General features: G+C 40.1%; 1 protein-coding gene across 1 annotated transcript in view; it reads right to left on the bottom strand.

Annotated features, from left to right (window-relative positions):
- Positions 1-17,327, bottom strand: part of DCHS2 (dachsous cadherin-related 2) — a 108,584-nt gene that overhangs the window by 1,734 nt on the left and 89,523 nt on the right. Inside the window, exons 15-20 of the mRNA XM_044430672.1 lie at positions 10,655-10,866; positions 8,603-8,754; positions 4,343-4,473; positions 1,897-2,183; positions 1,674-1,812; positions 1-983 (exon numbers count right to left, since the gene is read on the bottom strand). Of these exons, the coding sequence (XP_044286607.1) occupies positions 1-983; positions 1,674-1,812; positions 1,897-2,183; positions 4,343-4,473; positions 8,603-8,754; positions 10,655-10,866 (1,904 nt within the window). The remainder of the gene's footprint in view (positions 984-1,673; positions 1,813-1,896; positions 2,184-4,342; positions 4,474-8,602; positions 8,755-10,654; positions 10,867-17,327) is intronic.

Genomic DNA, 17,327 nt, shown 5'->3' on the forward strand with positions numbered 1-17,327 from the left:
GTCATGATCTCTAGGAGCTCCATGACTGGACAAACATGAGGACTGGATGGAGTAAGAAAGATGACCACAAGGACCAGTATCAAAATCTAATGCAGAAACTGTGCACACATAAGAAAAAGCAGGCAAATTTTCATGTATTCCACAGTCCAGGCTGGGAAAAACAAATACTGGGGCATAATCATTAGCATCAAGGATATTAATAAAAATAACAGCAAAAGCCACATTTTTTATATCAGTCCCTCCATCAGAGGCTTGAATGGTCAAACTGAATTTCGTAGTCTCCTCATAATCCAGTGCTTTGACAAGATCAAGGGAGCCAGTTTTTCCATCCAACCGAAATTGCCCCTTATCATTTCCAGCAACAATACTATAAGTAATGTCTGCATTTGACCCAGCATCGTAATCACTTGCTGAGACTGCAGTAATATGGCTGCCTACCAGGATATTCTCTCTGACATGAACATGATATTCCAAATTAGTAAATACAGGGGGGTTATCATTGATATCCAAAACGGTGATGGACACAGTGGCAGTGGAATTTAAAGAAGGAGTTCCATGATCCGATGCAAGTATTAACAACTGGTAAGAGGAACTTCTTTCTCGATCCAAAGCACTTCTCAGGACAAGATTTCCAATCAGTTTCTCTGGAAATTCTGGCCCAGTGATGCCATTTTCCACATGGAAAATACTGCTGCCATTACCACCAATGATAGAATATTCAACATAGCTGTTTGGATATGTCCTGTCATGGTCAGTCGCTGAGAATGTGAACAGTCTCTCTCCAATGGAAACATTTTCATTTACACTGAGATTATATGATGACATTGAAAATAGAGGGGTATAATTATTCACATCCTGTATCTCTACAACCACTGATGAAATAGCAGCCAGAGGAGGATTCCCACTATCCCTGGCTTCTACGAGGAGCTGAATAACTGAGTTCTTGTCCTCATATGTCAATGGTGCAACAAGAAATAGGGAGCCTAAAACAAAGTAAAAATATATTATTCTAATACTAAACACATTATTTGGTAGCTCTTCTAAGATGAAGAAACAGTTATCCACTACTGATTTACTGAACTGAATGGGCCTTACTTTTAGATGGACAAGCATAGGATTAACCTGTATGAACTATTAAGCCAGAATGTCATTTACCATATAAAAAGCTAATTCCAAAGAGCTGAAAATGTTAGTCTCCAATTGGAGCTGATCAACACCTAGGCTTAATATAGACACATCATTTAAGCACATAATATACGTAGAACTAATTAGTAGTATTAGAAATACATGTAAAAGTTCTGCAAAAGACAGTTCTTATTCTTTAAATTTTGGAAAAACCTGAGCCTAACACTGCTCTTAAAGTTTAGTCTAAATGAAGTTTCTGTCCTTTTTCTTCACAGTAATAGAACAAGAGTTGACTGAAGTAAGTAGAATGTTCTGAACACAAAGGGAAATAAACAGAGCGCTAAATGCCAAATTACATGCCTTCACTCAATCTGCCTACACCAGCCAATGAAGTCAGTATGATAGGTGCAAATCATTTTAACTGAAGTTGAACCAGAAGGACCCTTTAATAGGCATCCTCAACAAATACAAACTTGGAAGGAAAAACACATCTTCAGTTCATAAAGCAGGTTGCATGCTAAAAATTCTAGCATATCTATTGGACTCACCATTTTGTGGATCAATAGAAAATGCATCAGAGGAGGAAATAATTTTGTAGGTTATCTTTCCATTGCACTCTGAATCTCTGTCTGTAGCATACATAGTCAAGAGAGAGGTATCTATAGATCTAAGTTCAGGTATCATCACCTGAAGGGAAAAAGGAATATAGCACCTCAAGGCCACAAGAACAGGCATTTACATAATAAAATACTGTGATGTTTCATTTCTTACCTGATATGCATCCTGAGCAAACAGGGGTGGATTGTCATTGACATCTAATATAAGGATTAGCAGTTTTTCTGTGGTTTGATACACAGAATCTGAAACGCTGATCAACAGTTCAAACTGACCAATGTCTTCAAAATCTAATGCCTTCACCAGCGAAATTATTCCCTTGTATTGGTCTATTGCAAACGTTTTTCCAGGATTACCATCCTCAGCAAAACTGTAGCGAAGAGGTGGGCCCAGGTCCGCATCATCTGCCAATATTTGCATCACTAGGAAGCCGGGTGGAGAATCTAACAATGATCATGCTTAAAAGTAAGACTTAAGTACTATAGCTGTTTTTTGCATGTTTTCTATAATGTGATACTTTCATTAACAATCTTGGATGTCCAAACAAAGGGGCAAAGTGTAACTGCAAAAGATGTTATACATATTTTAAGCATACTATTAACATTGACTAGGTAGGTTGTTGAAACATGAATTATCATGTTGTCTGAACTGAACCATGTTAACAGACTACAGTTGCTTGTTAACTACAAACATCTTCAATTCACATTCCAACAACAAACTGTGTGTTCTCTTCATGGAGCAGCTGAGTTCAGAAAACACAATACTCCATGGCTCAGTATCAACTCACACTTCAATAACAGCCTACACTTAACCTAAATTCAACTCTTGTTTGAACCCAGAGTTGTTTTGTTTGAACCCAGCTCCTAACTTGATAATAGTGATATGTGATTAAATCCTTTTTTAAATCCTTTTTGCAAAATCTTCTTTGTCCACATTGCTAATAACAGAACTGCTTGACTAAATAAATGGAAGGCAGTGCCTTTCCTGAATTCCTGGAGAAAGAGGGGTGGGGCGGAAATATAACACCTGCATTCAAGCAACATCTTTGCAATCCTCACCACAGCAAATGACTACCCAGAGTTATAATATAGGAGCTATATAACATAAGCAAGAACTGTCATACAATTTTGGTGCTCATTTAAATTCACCATAAGAGAGCAGGAAAAGGGACACTGCTAGGAACAAAAAGCAAACATGGATATTAATACTTCACAGGATAGAACTACTTGCCTCTGATATCAGGAGAACAGAATTCTGTCCACACTTTTCCTGATACTTATTTGACACTTAAGGCTGGAGAATGGTGGAATCTATAAGGTGTTTATCTGTCTAAACATGCATATGATTGCACCCTAAGAACACTATTGATTATCCGATATGAAAGATAAAATTTGAAATCTAAAGTTAATTTTCCAGACCCTTCATGATTTTCGTGACACAAGTTCAGTTTACCTGAGTGAATCTATAACAATTTACACACAAGCCAGATATAGATAAGCCAAGATTCCTCAGGAGTCTTGATGTATCCAGACTGGCCTGTGGCAGGCGAATGCTGACATACTTCCCACTTTGGGGAATGAGCGTAAAATCAAACTCAGAAAGAAACTTAAAAGGGTCTTTTGCTGTAAGGGAGCTGGTATATGCTCCTTAATGTCAATAAGTAAATTTGCAAGAGATCAGTCATGCCTGAGCTGCCTTGCATGCCTTGTCCCAGTTCCCAAGAATGGAGGTACTGGTATAGGAAAGAACTATAGAAGCACCCGGTACTGCTGCTGTGCCTCCACTGGCACTGTTGTGCCAACAGGATTACCATTTGCACTGCAGGAACTAGTGCTTTCTAAAGCAACCCTGAAAACAAATCCTGGAAATCTTGCTTCCAGAATGGAAGAGGACAGCTCCCTTCTGAGACATCCCATTTCAGAAAGAGGCATTTATGCTCATTTCAGGGACTGCTCCCATCCTATGGTGCTAGTAATAAGCTCTGCTAGCACAACAGCTGTTTATCACACTGCCCCATGATGGAACCTCAGCCTTTCAGTACTACTCAGTGGTAACAAAATGGCTAATCCTATATCCACTACCATGGCACAAAAGGGAACATTAGAAGAAAAACTAAGTGCTGGGGGAAAATTGCCTAACATTCCAACACAAACTTCATTCCAAAGTCTTTAGCTGATTGATTGTGAAGTTACTTTAGTTTCATAACATCAGTGCTACTTTTGTCAACGATGGTATTGTAAAGTTTGAAGCTGAGAGTGCTGGCTTAAGAATTACATTTCACTCTCCAAAAGGGAAATAGAAATTGAAACTAAGTCTCAGGAATGTGACATCTGAGTCTCAAAACAGAGTCTTTTAACCAATGTTTGGGGATTTAAAGTGAGGTAGACAGCATTATATTATGTGTGGGTTTTCAGTTGCTCAGAATCAGATGCTTAATAGAGCCAGCAGAAATATAATAGAATACTTGCCACACAATATTTACTGCTCATAAAAAAATTGGTTATTTGAACAAAAATGAATAAGAATTCAGCAAGCTACTTTCATGTTTTTAATTAAAGGGCAAGAAAATATAAATTATTAGCTTGGCAGTTACCACTCTTACTTTCAGGAAGCTCCACAATGCCTAAAGGTTGGAGGTCTGGAATATTGTCATTGACATCCAGAACTTGTATTTCTACTGTGCTCGTTGCAAATAACTTGGGATTTCCTCTGTCAGCAGCTTGCACAACCAACCTGTTGAATAATGAGTCAGTATGGAATTACTGTCTAACAGGATTATCACACTGGTTGATTAGAATCTCTCTCTCTCTCTCTCTCTCTCTCTCTCTCTCTATATATATATATATATATATATATATATATAACCATCATTGTCATCATCTATCTTTATAGATTTGTTCATGTCTCAAAAGCTATGCTGGAAAATGGCTCCATGTTTTTCAATGGAACTTTTAAGACAACAAAATTAGGGAGGAAACATCAATAATTTTTGAAAAGTGAACAGACAGAGATGAAGAAGCAGTACCAGCACCATTTATAAACTGCTATGGCACTTCATTCAACAGTGCTGAGAACTGGCTATCACATACATAAGACCATCAATATTGACTGCCCAGCTGGCTGAATCCAGAGATATCCACACACAACTAGTCCTGCACATGATGTCTTGGTGAGGACACGAATTCAACCTTGCAGTAAGAAGTGGACAGCAAGTCTCGGAGGATCTCTGGATTGCAGCAATGGAACAGAGCAAATATGTACCTCTAACAGTGTAAACCTATGTATGTTTATGGTACAGAGAATTGCAGGCTTGTACTTAGGGTAAGTCCTATTAAATGGAATGAAATCTCAGAAGATATACATAGGCTTGCATTGTAAACCTCCTTTTGCAAAGAGTTGCTCTACAATTGTAAATACTGGGTTGGATCCAGCCTTGAGCTTAGTTCCCACTGAAGTCAGTAGGACATGACTACCTTGCTGTATTGATTTCAATGGGGCCTAAACTCAACTAATGTAAGCTGGATTCAGCCCGCTGGCATTATAGCTAATCAAAGGTTACAAACATACAATTAACTAACCAATTTTTTAAGATTACTCTTCAAAATGGAAACACATTTAATTTTTATAATTTCCATGGTACTTATCATTTTGCAGTCTGCAAAGAAGGGATTTAATTCAAGAATTTTTGAGTTCAATAGAAACTGGAACAAAAGCAGCAGGCCCGAAAGCTGACATTAAGGCTTCACGCATGTCATGTGTTTTACATATTGTAAATAGGTTTAAATGGGTAAGCAGTATTTTCTTTTTCTCCCTTTAGAAATATGCACTTTATTGTGAATGTCTTCACAAGCCGCTTCAAAGGCTGGGATACTGCAGAATATACATTTCTTAAATAAATATGCAGAATTTGTCTTCTCTTTCATCTTTGACACAATGACTTCCTTTCAAAAGTGACAAACGGCATTGTTTCCCATTATGCACATGACGGCACTGAACACAAAAAAGCTGCAATTTGATCTGTGGAGTCTGCTGCCACACCGGTTCTGCTCTCTGAGTTTCTGTGGCTTAAAAATTGTCAGAACGCATTACTTAAATTACAGACTTAAATTCAAGTTTGTAAACATGCATAATTGCATAGTTTGTCTAGAACAGCCTTCCCCAACCTGGTTCCTTCCATGTGTGTTCAGCTACAGTCATCATAATGCCAGCGGAAGTTGTAGCACAACGCATATGGCGAGCACCAAGCGGGGGCAGGCCAGTCTAGAACATATATAAATAAAGTACATACAGCAATATTTACTAAAATCTCTGTTTAAGTTTTGGTGTCAAAAAACCCTCATTAAAAACATCTTAACCAAGACATTCAAATTAAACATGTCAGCAATCCCCTCTGAAGTCCCTGTTTTTAAGGGACTTAACAGTTCCGCTGAAGTATATTATTACTTTTTAGGCTAAACAGGAGATCACTTCAATCTTGAAAAAAAGAGGGGAGGGGAGAATCAAAATGAGAGAATTTTCTGCATGGTTGGCCGCAGTCTACAGATCAAGTACAGGGAAAGATATTTTTAAAGTTCAGTTATATATAGATACTTTTCTAACAGAATGCATTCATAATTGTGGATTCAGCAAAAGTTCTGGGTACCCTTGTTTGCACTGTGGATGCAGCAACTTTCCTGAAATCCCTCTTTGTACTACTCTGAACATGTCAAGAAGAGGGAAGCAGTGGAGCAGTCTGGTGCTAAACCTGCTACACACATCCTCTGAGAAGTGTGGGTGCACCACATGCTGGGGAGCTCTCGGCAGGCCAATCAGAGTGCCACTAGGCCCTAGTGGCCACAGCCTAGGGAAGTCAACCTTGGGAGGGGGGAGCATTTTACTCTTTTGCCCATTGCAAGGGCATATAAAAGGGGCTGCCATGCAACTGTCCAGCTCCACCCCTAGGGGCAGGAAGGGGAAACACACAAACTATCCACACTGTAGTGCAAGCCTGAGAACCTGCACACTGGCTGGGAAAGATCAGCCAGCAGATGTCCAATGACTGGATCCTGCCCTCTGGCACCCCAAAATCTGTAAGCTATAGCCTTTTGGTGGCCATTTCTAACCCATCTTTGACTTAGTGGGATTGCTCCCACTCCCTTTCCCGTAGCTGCTGCTGGTGCCACAAGCAACAAGGATAGTTATATGTTTTAAGAAACTCTTTAAGATGCTTGCTTTAATATATATGACAAGAAAATATTCTCATATGCACAACATGAGATGGTTCAGAAAATTCATCTCCATTGAATGACATTTTAGGAGAGGTTTCAAATGTGGCTTTTGGGCTCACATAACAGAGAACAATTGCAGAGGATGTAACAGGTTAGCAATCTGCTGAAATCTCAGTGCACTGAGATGCATACTGATGAATATACAAGACCTGAGGCTATGGTGGGGCTTCATTCTTCTAGAAGAAGCTCACCATGCAGACTACAATAGCACAACACAGACATCCTGCCACTGAACATGGTTTGCAGTATGATTTCTCATGCTTTCTACTTCCTGATGGAGTTAAATGTACACATTTCTAACATCTTGAATATACACCACCAGTATCATTAGACATGTAAAGAGGGTTGAGAAAGTTATAAAATCTGTCAATGTAGAAGACAATTACAAAATATGAAAATAATTTAACTACTATAAACCTACCAGAATACAAGAAGTATAGCAACTTCCCAGTTCAAATATTTTATGATGGGAAAGATTTTGACAGAGCTGAGGGACCATTCAGGCATTACAACCATATAAGCCTGATCCAATATCTAGATCCATTTCAGTCAGGATCCAGGTCACATTTTGACCTAAAAGCAGCCCTGGCCGCCCTTATTATGACCTATGTCAAGAGAGAGATGGGGCAGTGTGACCCTTTTGGTACTCCTGGATGGCTTGGTGGCCTCTGATATCATTAACCATGGTATCTTTCTATGGCAGATGTTCAAGCTAGGACTAGCAGGTGCTGCACTGTAGTAGTCCCACTCCGATTAGCATGGCTGGATCCAGAAGGTGCACTTGGAAATTCTTGCTCAGCCCTGTGGTTTCTCTAGCAGGGAGTGGCTTTCTTTTGCATGCTATTTAACATGTATATCAAACTGCTGGGTAAAGTGGATCTTGTGTTAAGTAGAAAACACACTCCCTACCACTATGGTGTGCCAAAGTAAGTAAAACTAAATGAAAATAGAAAAAAAAATCTGGAAGCAACACTGAATCCTATTACTACCAGTAGGATCTGTAACAAAATGTTGCAGTGTGGAGTGTCACTCTTCAGGTTTCCAGCCATTCCACTCCCCCTGCCTGCTGCCTCAAATTTCAATTTGACTGTCCCGCAAGAGTCAGTCACTATTCTGAGGCCACTTGGCACAGTCCTCATTGATCTATGGGTGATTTCCTCTAATAAGTTCTTGTTTAATCATGTTTTTAAAAGTGTTTGTACTTCTGCGCTTTCCCTGAGTCTGCTGATAATATCCCTCATGTGCACAGATGTTTTAGCTGTGTAAGGACCAGAGAACTGGGATGACTGTTAGTGCACATAATGCCCAGAAGACGAGTCTTCTTGCCTGAACCACAAACATGAGCTGTCTTAACTCTTCCACTACTCAAACTGGTTAAAAGTTTACATTAATGCCACAAAGAAACCTTGAAAGCTTATTCCTTGGACATGCCTATGAGTATTAACAGGCAGTTCGTGGGGGAAGGTCTGTATTTTTCAACATCAGAGATACTCTTGTGTTCAAATGTGGTTTGCAAATGTTTAAGATGTCAAGAAGATGTCAACAAAGCCATACAAGATGATATGCTATAGATTTTCTATACATTTTGCACAAACCTATATGATGGAATTTCTTCACGGTCTAAGATTGCATTTGTTGATATAATTCCTTGTGCTGAATCAATGAGAAATGCTTCCTTTGTGTTTCCAGATAAAATCGAATATTCAATTTCTCCATTGAGCCCACTATCAGAGTCTGTTGCATAAATCTGTATGGGAACAAAACACAAGTTTATCCTGAGGTAACAAACATGCATTCTGGAACAGAAATGGGTCTAGTATGCCCATGTGGAAATGGTCACATGCTGTGCTGTGCTTGTCACTTGCTGTGCTTTGTCTTAATTGCTGCTCTCCTCTGCTTTTACTTGAGTTTGTCACAGGATGTATAATTGGACATATTTCATTACCTACGTGAGACATTAGGTGCAGGCTCAGTTCAAGAAGTGCTGGATCACAGCCCATGAAACCCCTCCCAGCATGTGACCATCCACATGGGGATTAATTGTGGCTTGGACTCAAGGCTGGTGCAGCAGCACATGTGGTAGCCCGTCTTGCACATGCAGGGGGGTCCTAATCCAGAAAGTCATCTCGGGAACAAGAGGGAACGAGGCAAGATGAGGGGGGAATGAGGAAGAAGGAGGGAGAGAGTCCATGCAATACATTCTGACAGGTTGCTCCCCAAATTCTGGTCCAAGTCTTACATTCACTCCAAGTACATATTTTTCACAGAAACAGCATGTTCTCTCTTAATTTTCTGAAGGTCACTTCTCTTCTGCAACTCAATATTGCTCCTGGTAGGTAAGAACTGATGCAGTTAACATTATTTTTTGTTTAACCAAGTGTGCTTATCTCATTATTCTTCCAAGATGGGCTTCCTTTCACTCCAAAAAGACAAGATATTCAGCCATTAGGAACCCAATGAGACAGAGTGTATACTGTATAGAGAGGATGTTATCAAGGCTCAACAGGTGATGCATGCAGTGAGTTTTCCGAGTGTCCAAAAGCCAGGACAGCTTCTTGCAGATGGGCCAAGGACTTGCAGTCTTCAGCTTGTTAGTAAGAACACCAGAAATGACTGCTATGAAGCTTCTCCAACCATTCTGAAGATAAGGGGTAGCTTATCCCCTAAGCTTAACAGAATGAGACTGCCTTACTCAAGCAGCTTTGCTACTGCTGTCTCCTGGGACGGGGAAGGGGCTTGTTTGTTCTGACAGCTTCTGAAATGGGGAGAGAGGACCTTCATAAAATCCATGGCAGAAGCTTTGTATTTTGTTCTCAGCTTGGGAAGAGGAATGACCTGTTTATTGTCCGCCAACTTTAAACGCTTATGGAACTCTTGACTTATGCAGAGAACCAATATAGTCACAAATACGTAGAATGTAGGCTTTCTTTTGCTTATTTATATCCTACATTTATATTTCATCACTGTAGTTAATAAACTGTATATCATCCTTGACAGAGGTGATTTCATTTTTTTTCCTAGGTATCCTTAAATTTAAATTGGAATGTCTTAGCTAAACCTCTAGTTAAAACAGGGTGCATCTGGCTGGTATGCACAATCCCATGTGGATAATAAGCTATTGTGGCTTGTTAATCAGCCTGCTTGTACGGACTGCATTTATCTAATTACTTTCTTTGCTGCAGCTTGTTGTGGCATCTGAAACTGCCAAATGTGGGAGGATGGAGGAGCTAACAAACCACTTACACCCACAGCCTGTTTCAGGGCTGATGAGTGGATGTTAACCACACCAAGAACTCACCTTGGCCCAATCCAGTTGTCACAACAAGTTAAGTGTGGGTCATTACGCAAATCCAACTGGCACACAACCAGCACATGCAACCCAATCCTGCAAATTGGCCTGAGAAGTGACTGTCACAGACATGTCAAGATGATCTTGCCAGACCAGATAGGGTGAGTCGCTTAGATGAATTACCCTGTTTGAGAGATGACAAAAATTCTATTCAGCTGTTCCAAGGAGGGTAAATCTTACATGTGAGAAGGAGGGTTAGAACAAGGAGTAAAGAGGAGCATGCTAGCTCTGCCCCTGTTTTATGTTATTTTATTTTAATTACTGAAGGTAAATACTTTAAATATAAGCTTGAGATTACCTGCATAATGTATGAGCTGTAGACCTGGCCTTCCCAAACAGATGTCTTGAAATAGCTTTGCTCAAATTGAGGTGCATTATCATTTTCATCCTGTATCAACACTGTCACACCACACACGGCTGTGGTCAAGCCATTTTCAGCTAAGACTGCAAAATGCACTTTTTCCCTGACCTCATAGTCAAGCAACTCAGGTTGTTTTACTGTGATTTCACCTGTTTATTAGATGAAAACAAAGTGAACAAAGAACAGTTATATTTGCATGCAGATACAGATAAACAAACAGATATAGATAGTTAAACATTGTGTGTGAGTTTGTGTTACATAACAGGCTAATGTATGTACATGAGAGAGAAATAAATCTGAAAATGAAAGAGAAAATAAAACACAAATGTAGCTTGGATGTTTTCTTTTTTAACCACTTAAAACTGTAGATCTGCAGGGTTCATTCCCTCACCTCAGTCATTTTCTCAATCAGTATCAAGAAATGAAAACCATAATGGCAATTTGGCAAAAAAGCAGTCTTTAAAGAACCTTAATAAAAGTAATCTTACCAAGCAATGACATGAAAGTGGGGCAACATCTGTTCCGTATTAGGCCAACTCAAGATGCACAGCAGCCAAAGAGAGACTGATCAAGAAGATCCAGATGGGGGCTGAGAGCATGCCCTGTATCTTTGCAAAGCGTTGCTATCCTAGTAGCCAACATTTGCAAGGAAGGACAATCCAACCCTTTTGCCACAAATATGTGTCTCCACCACTATCAATGGGCTGACTCTTGAATACTTTGTGATGGTGCATTCCAGTGAACGAACTCATTTTTCATTGCCAGTTTTTCTGACACTTTAGTCAAGGGTGGGGAACTGATTTCAGCCCAAAAGCTGAATTTAATTCCAGAGAAGCTCTCTGGGGCCTTGTTCCAATGCTGGGTGGGGCAAAAGAAGTCAGCCCAAAAATACCCAAATATATTACCTTAAAGTTCTTACTGCCAGTAACTGAGCCTTAGGAAAGACATTAAAAACCTTTCTGAAAGTGGGGGGAAACCCTTTTTAAAAAGGCAGGAAACCACCAAACAATTGATGGCTGAGGTAGAGCAGTATAGCAATCTAAGGAGATCCGGAAGGCTAGATCAGGGCCCCAGAAGGACCTGATATGGCCCTCAGAAGGACCCGATATGGCCCTCAGGCCACAGGTTCCCACCTCTGTTTTAGTATATAACTTGATGTATTTGCAACTATATTCTCAAAACGCCCTTTTCACACCTTCCAAGAGGGGGATTGTATTAGTCTGTCACAGATAAGAAAGCGGCATCGTTCTTTATGAACAATGAATCTTTCCACAATGCCACAAGAGACTCTTCATTACAGTTTCATGTCATTACTCATCATCTTTCAGAAAATTATGCAAAATTATTCCATTTTGGAAAGATGCAATTCTTATTGCATTTAGTTCATGCTAGCTAGCTAGCTAGCTAGCTAGCTAGCTAGCTATTTATTTATTTATTTATTTATAGACTCGCGCCCAATAGTCCCAAACAGGACTCTGAGTGGTGTACATCCAACAACAATATCATATAAAATTATACAATAAATAATGATTAAAATATATATTCTAAAATCTATTAAAAACATAAACTACTACTTAGACTGCCATATGGTATAGTCAGGATAGAGGAGAAATAATCAAAAAATATTTCATCAGTCAACTAAAATTAATTCAATACTATCTAATTAGTTTTTAAAATACTCCCGCCCCCCAAAAAAGACTGTTTTCACCTGGCACTGAAATGATTGTAAGGAAGGCACCAGGTGAACTTCTCTGGGGAGCTAATTTCAGAGATAGGGTGCAACCACCTAGAAGGCCCTTCTTCTACTCACCACCCCCTATACCTCCTCCAGGGTTGGTACTTCAAGAAGGGCCTCTGAACCATATCTAAACATTTTGGTAGGTACATGCAACAGAAGTGCTAGCCTATTATGTTGATATACCACAAGCAAAACCACCACCCCTGTTTGCACTGCCATACCTGAAGGAGGGAGGGATTGTTAGTGAAGTGGAAATAGGGTACTTGCCCCCTTTGATGATACACCTATTGGTCACTACTCTACAGTGGTCCCATAACTCAGTTCTACCAGACTGCAAGACAACAGCATGTAGATTTAAGCCCAGGAATATACCCATGTGTCCCATTCTCCAGGGGGTGAGAGAGACAAAGAGTGGAAGTAAGTTCGAAATAGAAGTATGGCAAGCACCAATTCCAATTAAATCACCAACTTTCCGTAGCACAGGGTGCAACATCTCAGACCTGGAAACCAAATCTCAGGCCTAAAACCCTGTAAAGGTTCAAATCTGGCCTGCTCAGGTTCCCCAGAAGCCCACACTCTTTCTCCCTGCACCCCATTCTCCCTATCACTGGTGGCCTCCAAGCTTTTCCATGATCCAGCCCCCACACCCAAAGGTTGATGAGCTATGGCTGACTTACTGACAGTAACCGCTTTACTCTACACTAAAACATGCTGGTATTTTGGCCCTGCTACTTCTGCCTTTGGCCCCAGCCACCACTGCAGTGCACTCACTGAGCGCCTCTCTGTTATGGAATGCAGCCCTCAGGCTGATAGGAGCGCTGTATTCCTAGTGTAAGGTATAAACAAGATGGATGAGGAATGAGCTCCGCAGAAGGATTTTGCCCAAGCGCAGGGCAGGGCACCAAGCCACAAGGAACAGTTTAGCCCACCACACAATAACTGATTGTTTATTTGGTATCCCCACCTTTGTTTGCCTGGAATTGTGGTCTTAGGATCATATTATGAGCTGAGAGGCAGACAGTCACTAAGAGGTGAGGCACCAGCTCCGGGCAACCAGCTCAGTAATTACTGAGTTACATTCCTATTGTGTGCATGCTGGTACTCAGATGTCACATCGTTTTCAAAGCTTTACCTCATTGCAAAGCACAAGATGAGGCTGTATATGGTTGCAAGGAGCACCCAGAAGCTCCCCTCTTTCCAATCAAGCCTTGGAATAATTTAAGTGAACCATCCCAGTGGAAATATATTTTTGTGGGGCTCGGCAAGGTGTCCTGATTTTTCTGACAGGACAGAAACAACACCCATCACTTGACTGCACTGCACTGGAAACACAGTTGTTGAAAACATCTTATGTAAATGTTCCCAAATGTGTGCTTGATTTAGATTAAATAAGACAGTCATGTTAATAAAATAATTGATTATTAAAAACATACTTGGGGTTTAACTAAGCAGTAGATCTCTCTTTCCACAGCCAGAAGGAAGTTATGTTTTCAGCAATCAGCTGGTATTAATTTAGCACACAGCAACTTTACTTATAAAATCTAGCCTGTGAATGGTTTACGTGAAAATCTTTTAAAAGACATACTTTTATGTTTCAATGCATTTTCCACAAATACAGAGAATGTTTACAGCCCTTTTCACATCAATATTTGTAACACTGTTGATGTTAAATACTGAATATGAAAACCTCCACATTAAAATCTCCATGGAGTTTCATAATTAAAAATTGATGTGAAGTTCACAATTGCTCCCCTTGATTGATCACAATTGATGGCTGACAGAGTTTCTTTTGGAATATTTTACTTGAATAGTGCAGTGAATTTAATCAGCATGCTTGTTGGGGATTTAGATTTTTTAAAAGACATCTAGCAGGAATTTAGAGGGGGAAATGCCTTTGTGACATGTGTATACAAACAAACTTTCTAGATATTTGGTATCGTTAGATTTATAATATCTAAAGGTATATATGGTTTGACCTTCCAAATACCATGTAATGTCAGCCAAAAGTAACTACCTATGAAATATTTGGAAGCATACATAAGGTCATTTTAAAAAGCCCATTCCCTAGTCTGTAACCTTCTTCTGAGTAGCAGTGTGACTCAGCATGACATCCCCTTGCATCATGCTAGTAATGCAGCAGCCGATGCACTGCAGTCCCTTTTGTGCCACCAAAGTATTAGAAGCCCCAGGCCACATCATGGAGGTCTGCTCTACATGTGTGCATCATCCTTCTGGAAACTGGACCAATCCTCATGTGGGAAGGGGCCACAGCTTGGCCGGGCTCTTTATAACCAAGAAAGATTTAAAACAGAGGCTTTAGAGCTATTCTATTAGTTACGCAGAATTAAATGGTGTAGTGATTTGAAAGAGCACTTCTGGAAGTAGCACACTGCATTTTTAAAATATGAACACCTTCCAGCCCAAAAAAGTTGCACAGTGGGGAAAAGGAACCCTTTATTCCCAACATGCTATTTATTACATTGGGGGGGGGGGGTTAAATAAGGGAACCAGTCAGGCATACGAGTTGCCCCTTCCCACTGCACTCTGAAAGCTGCAGAATTCTAACTCTATGACCTCATTTTTCTGAGTGAGTTCCAGAAGCTATTCAGGCAAGCTATTAGCAGCTATGGATTCACAGGGCCATCTTGTATTGCCAGGCTGATTTTATATATTATTGTATCTTAAAGCAAGGTCAAAAGTGTCACACAGGAAGCTCTCTTACACTGAATCAGTCCATTGTTCCATCTAGCCCAGTACTGCTGATTTAAGGAAGCATTTTTCCAGTGCTACCTGGAAACACCAGGGATTGAACCGGGGATCTTCTGTGCTCTACCACTGAGTTATACACCTCAAATCTTCAGTTGGCTAAAAGGCAATTATAAAACTACATGTTATAAACCTAAGTGTTAGATGGAAGGGAAGAAGCTGTACAAGGCTCTGATAAATTAAATGAAAAATAGCTATTACATCCACTTAAACACTGGGACAACAGAGACTTTTTCATTAGTTTGTAACCATTTTTTGCCTGAGTAGAAAACATAGTTTTGTCTTATTTGTCTGGCTGTGTAGGGAAAAAAAGGAAATGCAACTGCATTACAGAGGTGGGCATTTTGTTCATTTTAGGAGACTCTGCTGTGAACTTTAAGTGTTAGACTTTTCAGTTCCCAGAATATTCAACTGAGAAAGGTAGAAACTCATATGGAAGGCGGGTCAGAGATGGGTGGTGTACATTCAGAGTCAGGTTTCAGAGACAACTACTATACATCCTATACCTTGTGAGTGACAGGGAATTTCCAGGCAAGATGGAGGTTCTATTAGTAGGTGGTTCATCTGTCCTGTTAAGTGGCATTCAACCTGCTCTAAACAGAGGCACACTTCTCCAGAAGGAGCAAGTTCACGGTGTGAGGGTACTCATAAAGCCAAGCAGCACAAAGCACCCTTTTATCATCTTTGGTTATGACCATACTTGGACAGAAATAGCTGAACCTCATTTATCCACATATTGGCAATCTTCCACCTGGATTATTGAAAGTTACCTCTGAAAACTTCAGTGAGTGCCGAACAGGTGATGAGACAGTAGTTAAAATATTACTCCAGACAATCAACTCCACAGGTTGCCAGGCGGTTTCTGGGCCCAATTCAAAGCATTGGTGCTGACAACCTTTAAAGTCCTAAACAACTTAGGACTCGAAGGAATACTTTTTCCTGTTTGTCCCTGCTCAACTGCTAAGACTTCAGAGGCATTCTGGGTGCTGCAACTCACAATGGAATGACAAGTGGCTAAGAAGGAAAAAGTTCCTGATTTCTGGAATGCTCTTCCCAAGATCTATCTGGCATCTTAATTATATGGAATTAGACACCAGGATATGACTTTTCCCTTTCAGCAGACATTCAATTTCTGATCTGTTGTTCTGATTATTCATTTTACTACAGGCTCTTCAATGTTACAGTACTTTAAAAAAAGTTTTCAATTTTAATACTGTATTGCTTTGAAACTTTGATTGTTATTTTTCATTTTGTTGCCTTTGTTTGGTTTTATGGTTTGAGACTACCCCAAGGCCATTTGCTAGTTGGGTGTTACACAAATCAATTACAGACAGACAGATCAACACTGAATGTGAGGATTAAGTTCATAAGCTTTAGTCAGTGGAAAGGTTGTTGGAAAGACAGTTGAAGGAGGAGTCGTGGAATAACAGTGAGGCAGTGTATTATGAGTGATCCCACTGGTTGCCTTCAAACCAACCACCTTCCTTTTTTTCCCAGGATCTAGACATGACTCATTTGTCAGGACATTCATCTGTTCCTTAATGCTGTACCTAATCTCTAGCCTCCTCCCTGTCATTTTACCCAGTTCACTCATTTTTCCTGGTGCCTTTCTCATTATTCCATATACCCTTGCACTCCTTCCAGTCCCAAAGTTTCAGTTCAGCTGTAGTCTTTCAGAGCCACTTAATGTAGTCTGCAAATGACAATGAGGTTTATTTCCAAACTGGCATAACAGTTCCACAACAATTCTTTCCAATGGGCATTTGATATTAATCCGAACATGTAGCCAAATCTTCTCACACACACACACACACACACACACACACACACACACACACAGAGAGAGAGAGAGAGAGAGAGAGAGAGAGAGAGAGAGAGAGAGAGAGAGAGGACTGACAACAGCCTCACTCTTGTCCCCTAGCAATGAAGAATTGTAGCCAAAAGACAGAGGCAGAAAATAGGTGCATGGAATTTGAAGTTTAAGCACAATATGTGAGAATATAAATCTTAACTGTTTACATGTTAATGCAGGAGACAACTTAAATTCCAATTCATTTTAAGTACCTTAACACTCTCTCTCTCTCTCTCTCTCTCTCTCTCTCTCTC

This window comes from Varanus komodoensis, unplaced genomic scaffold (genome assembly GCF_004798865.1).
Source record: "Varanus komodoensis strain SLA01 unplaced genomic scaffold, ASM479886v1 scaffold21, whole genome shotgun sequence".
NCBI lineage: Eukaryota > Metazoa > Chordata > Lepidosauria > Squamata > Varanidae > Varanus > Varanus komodoensis.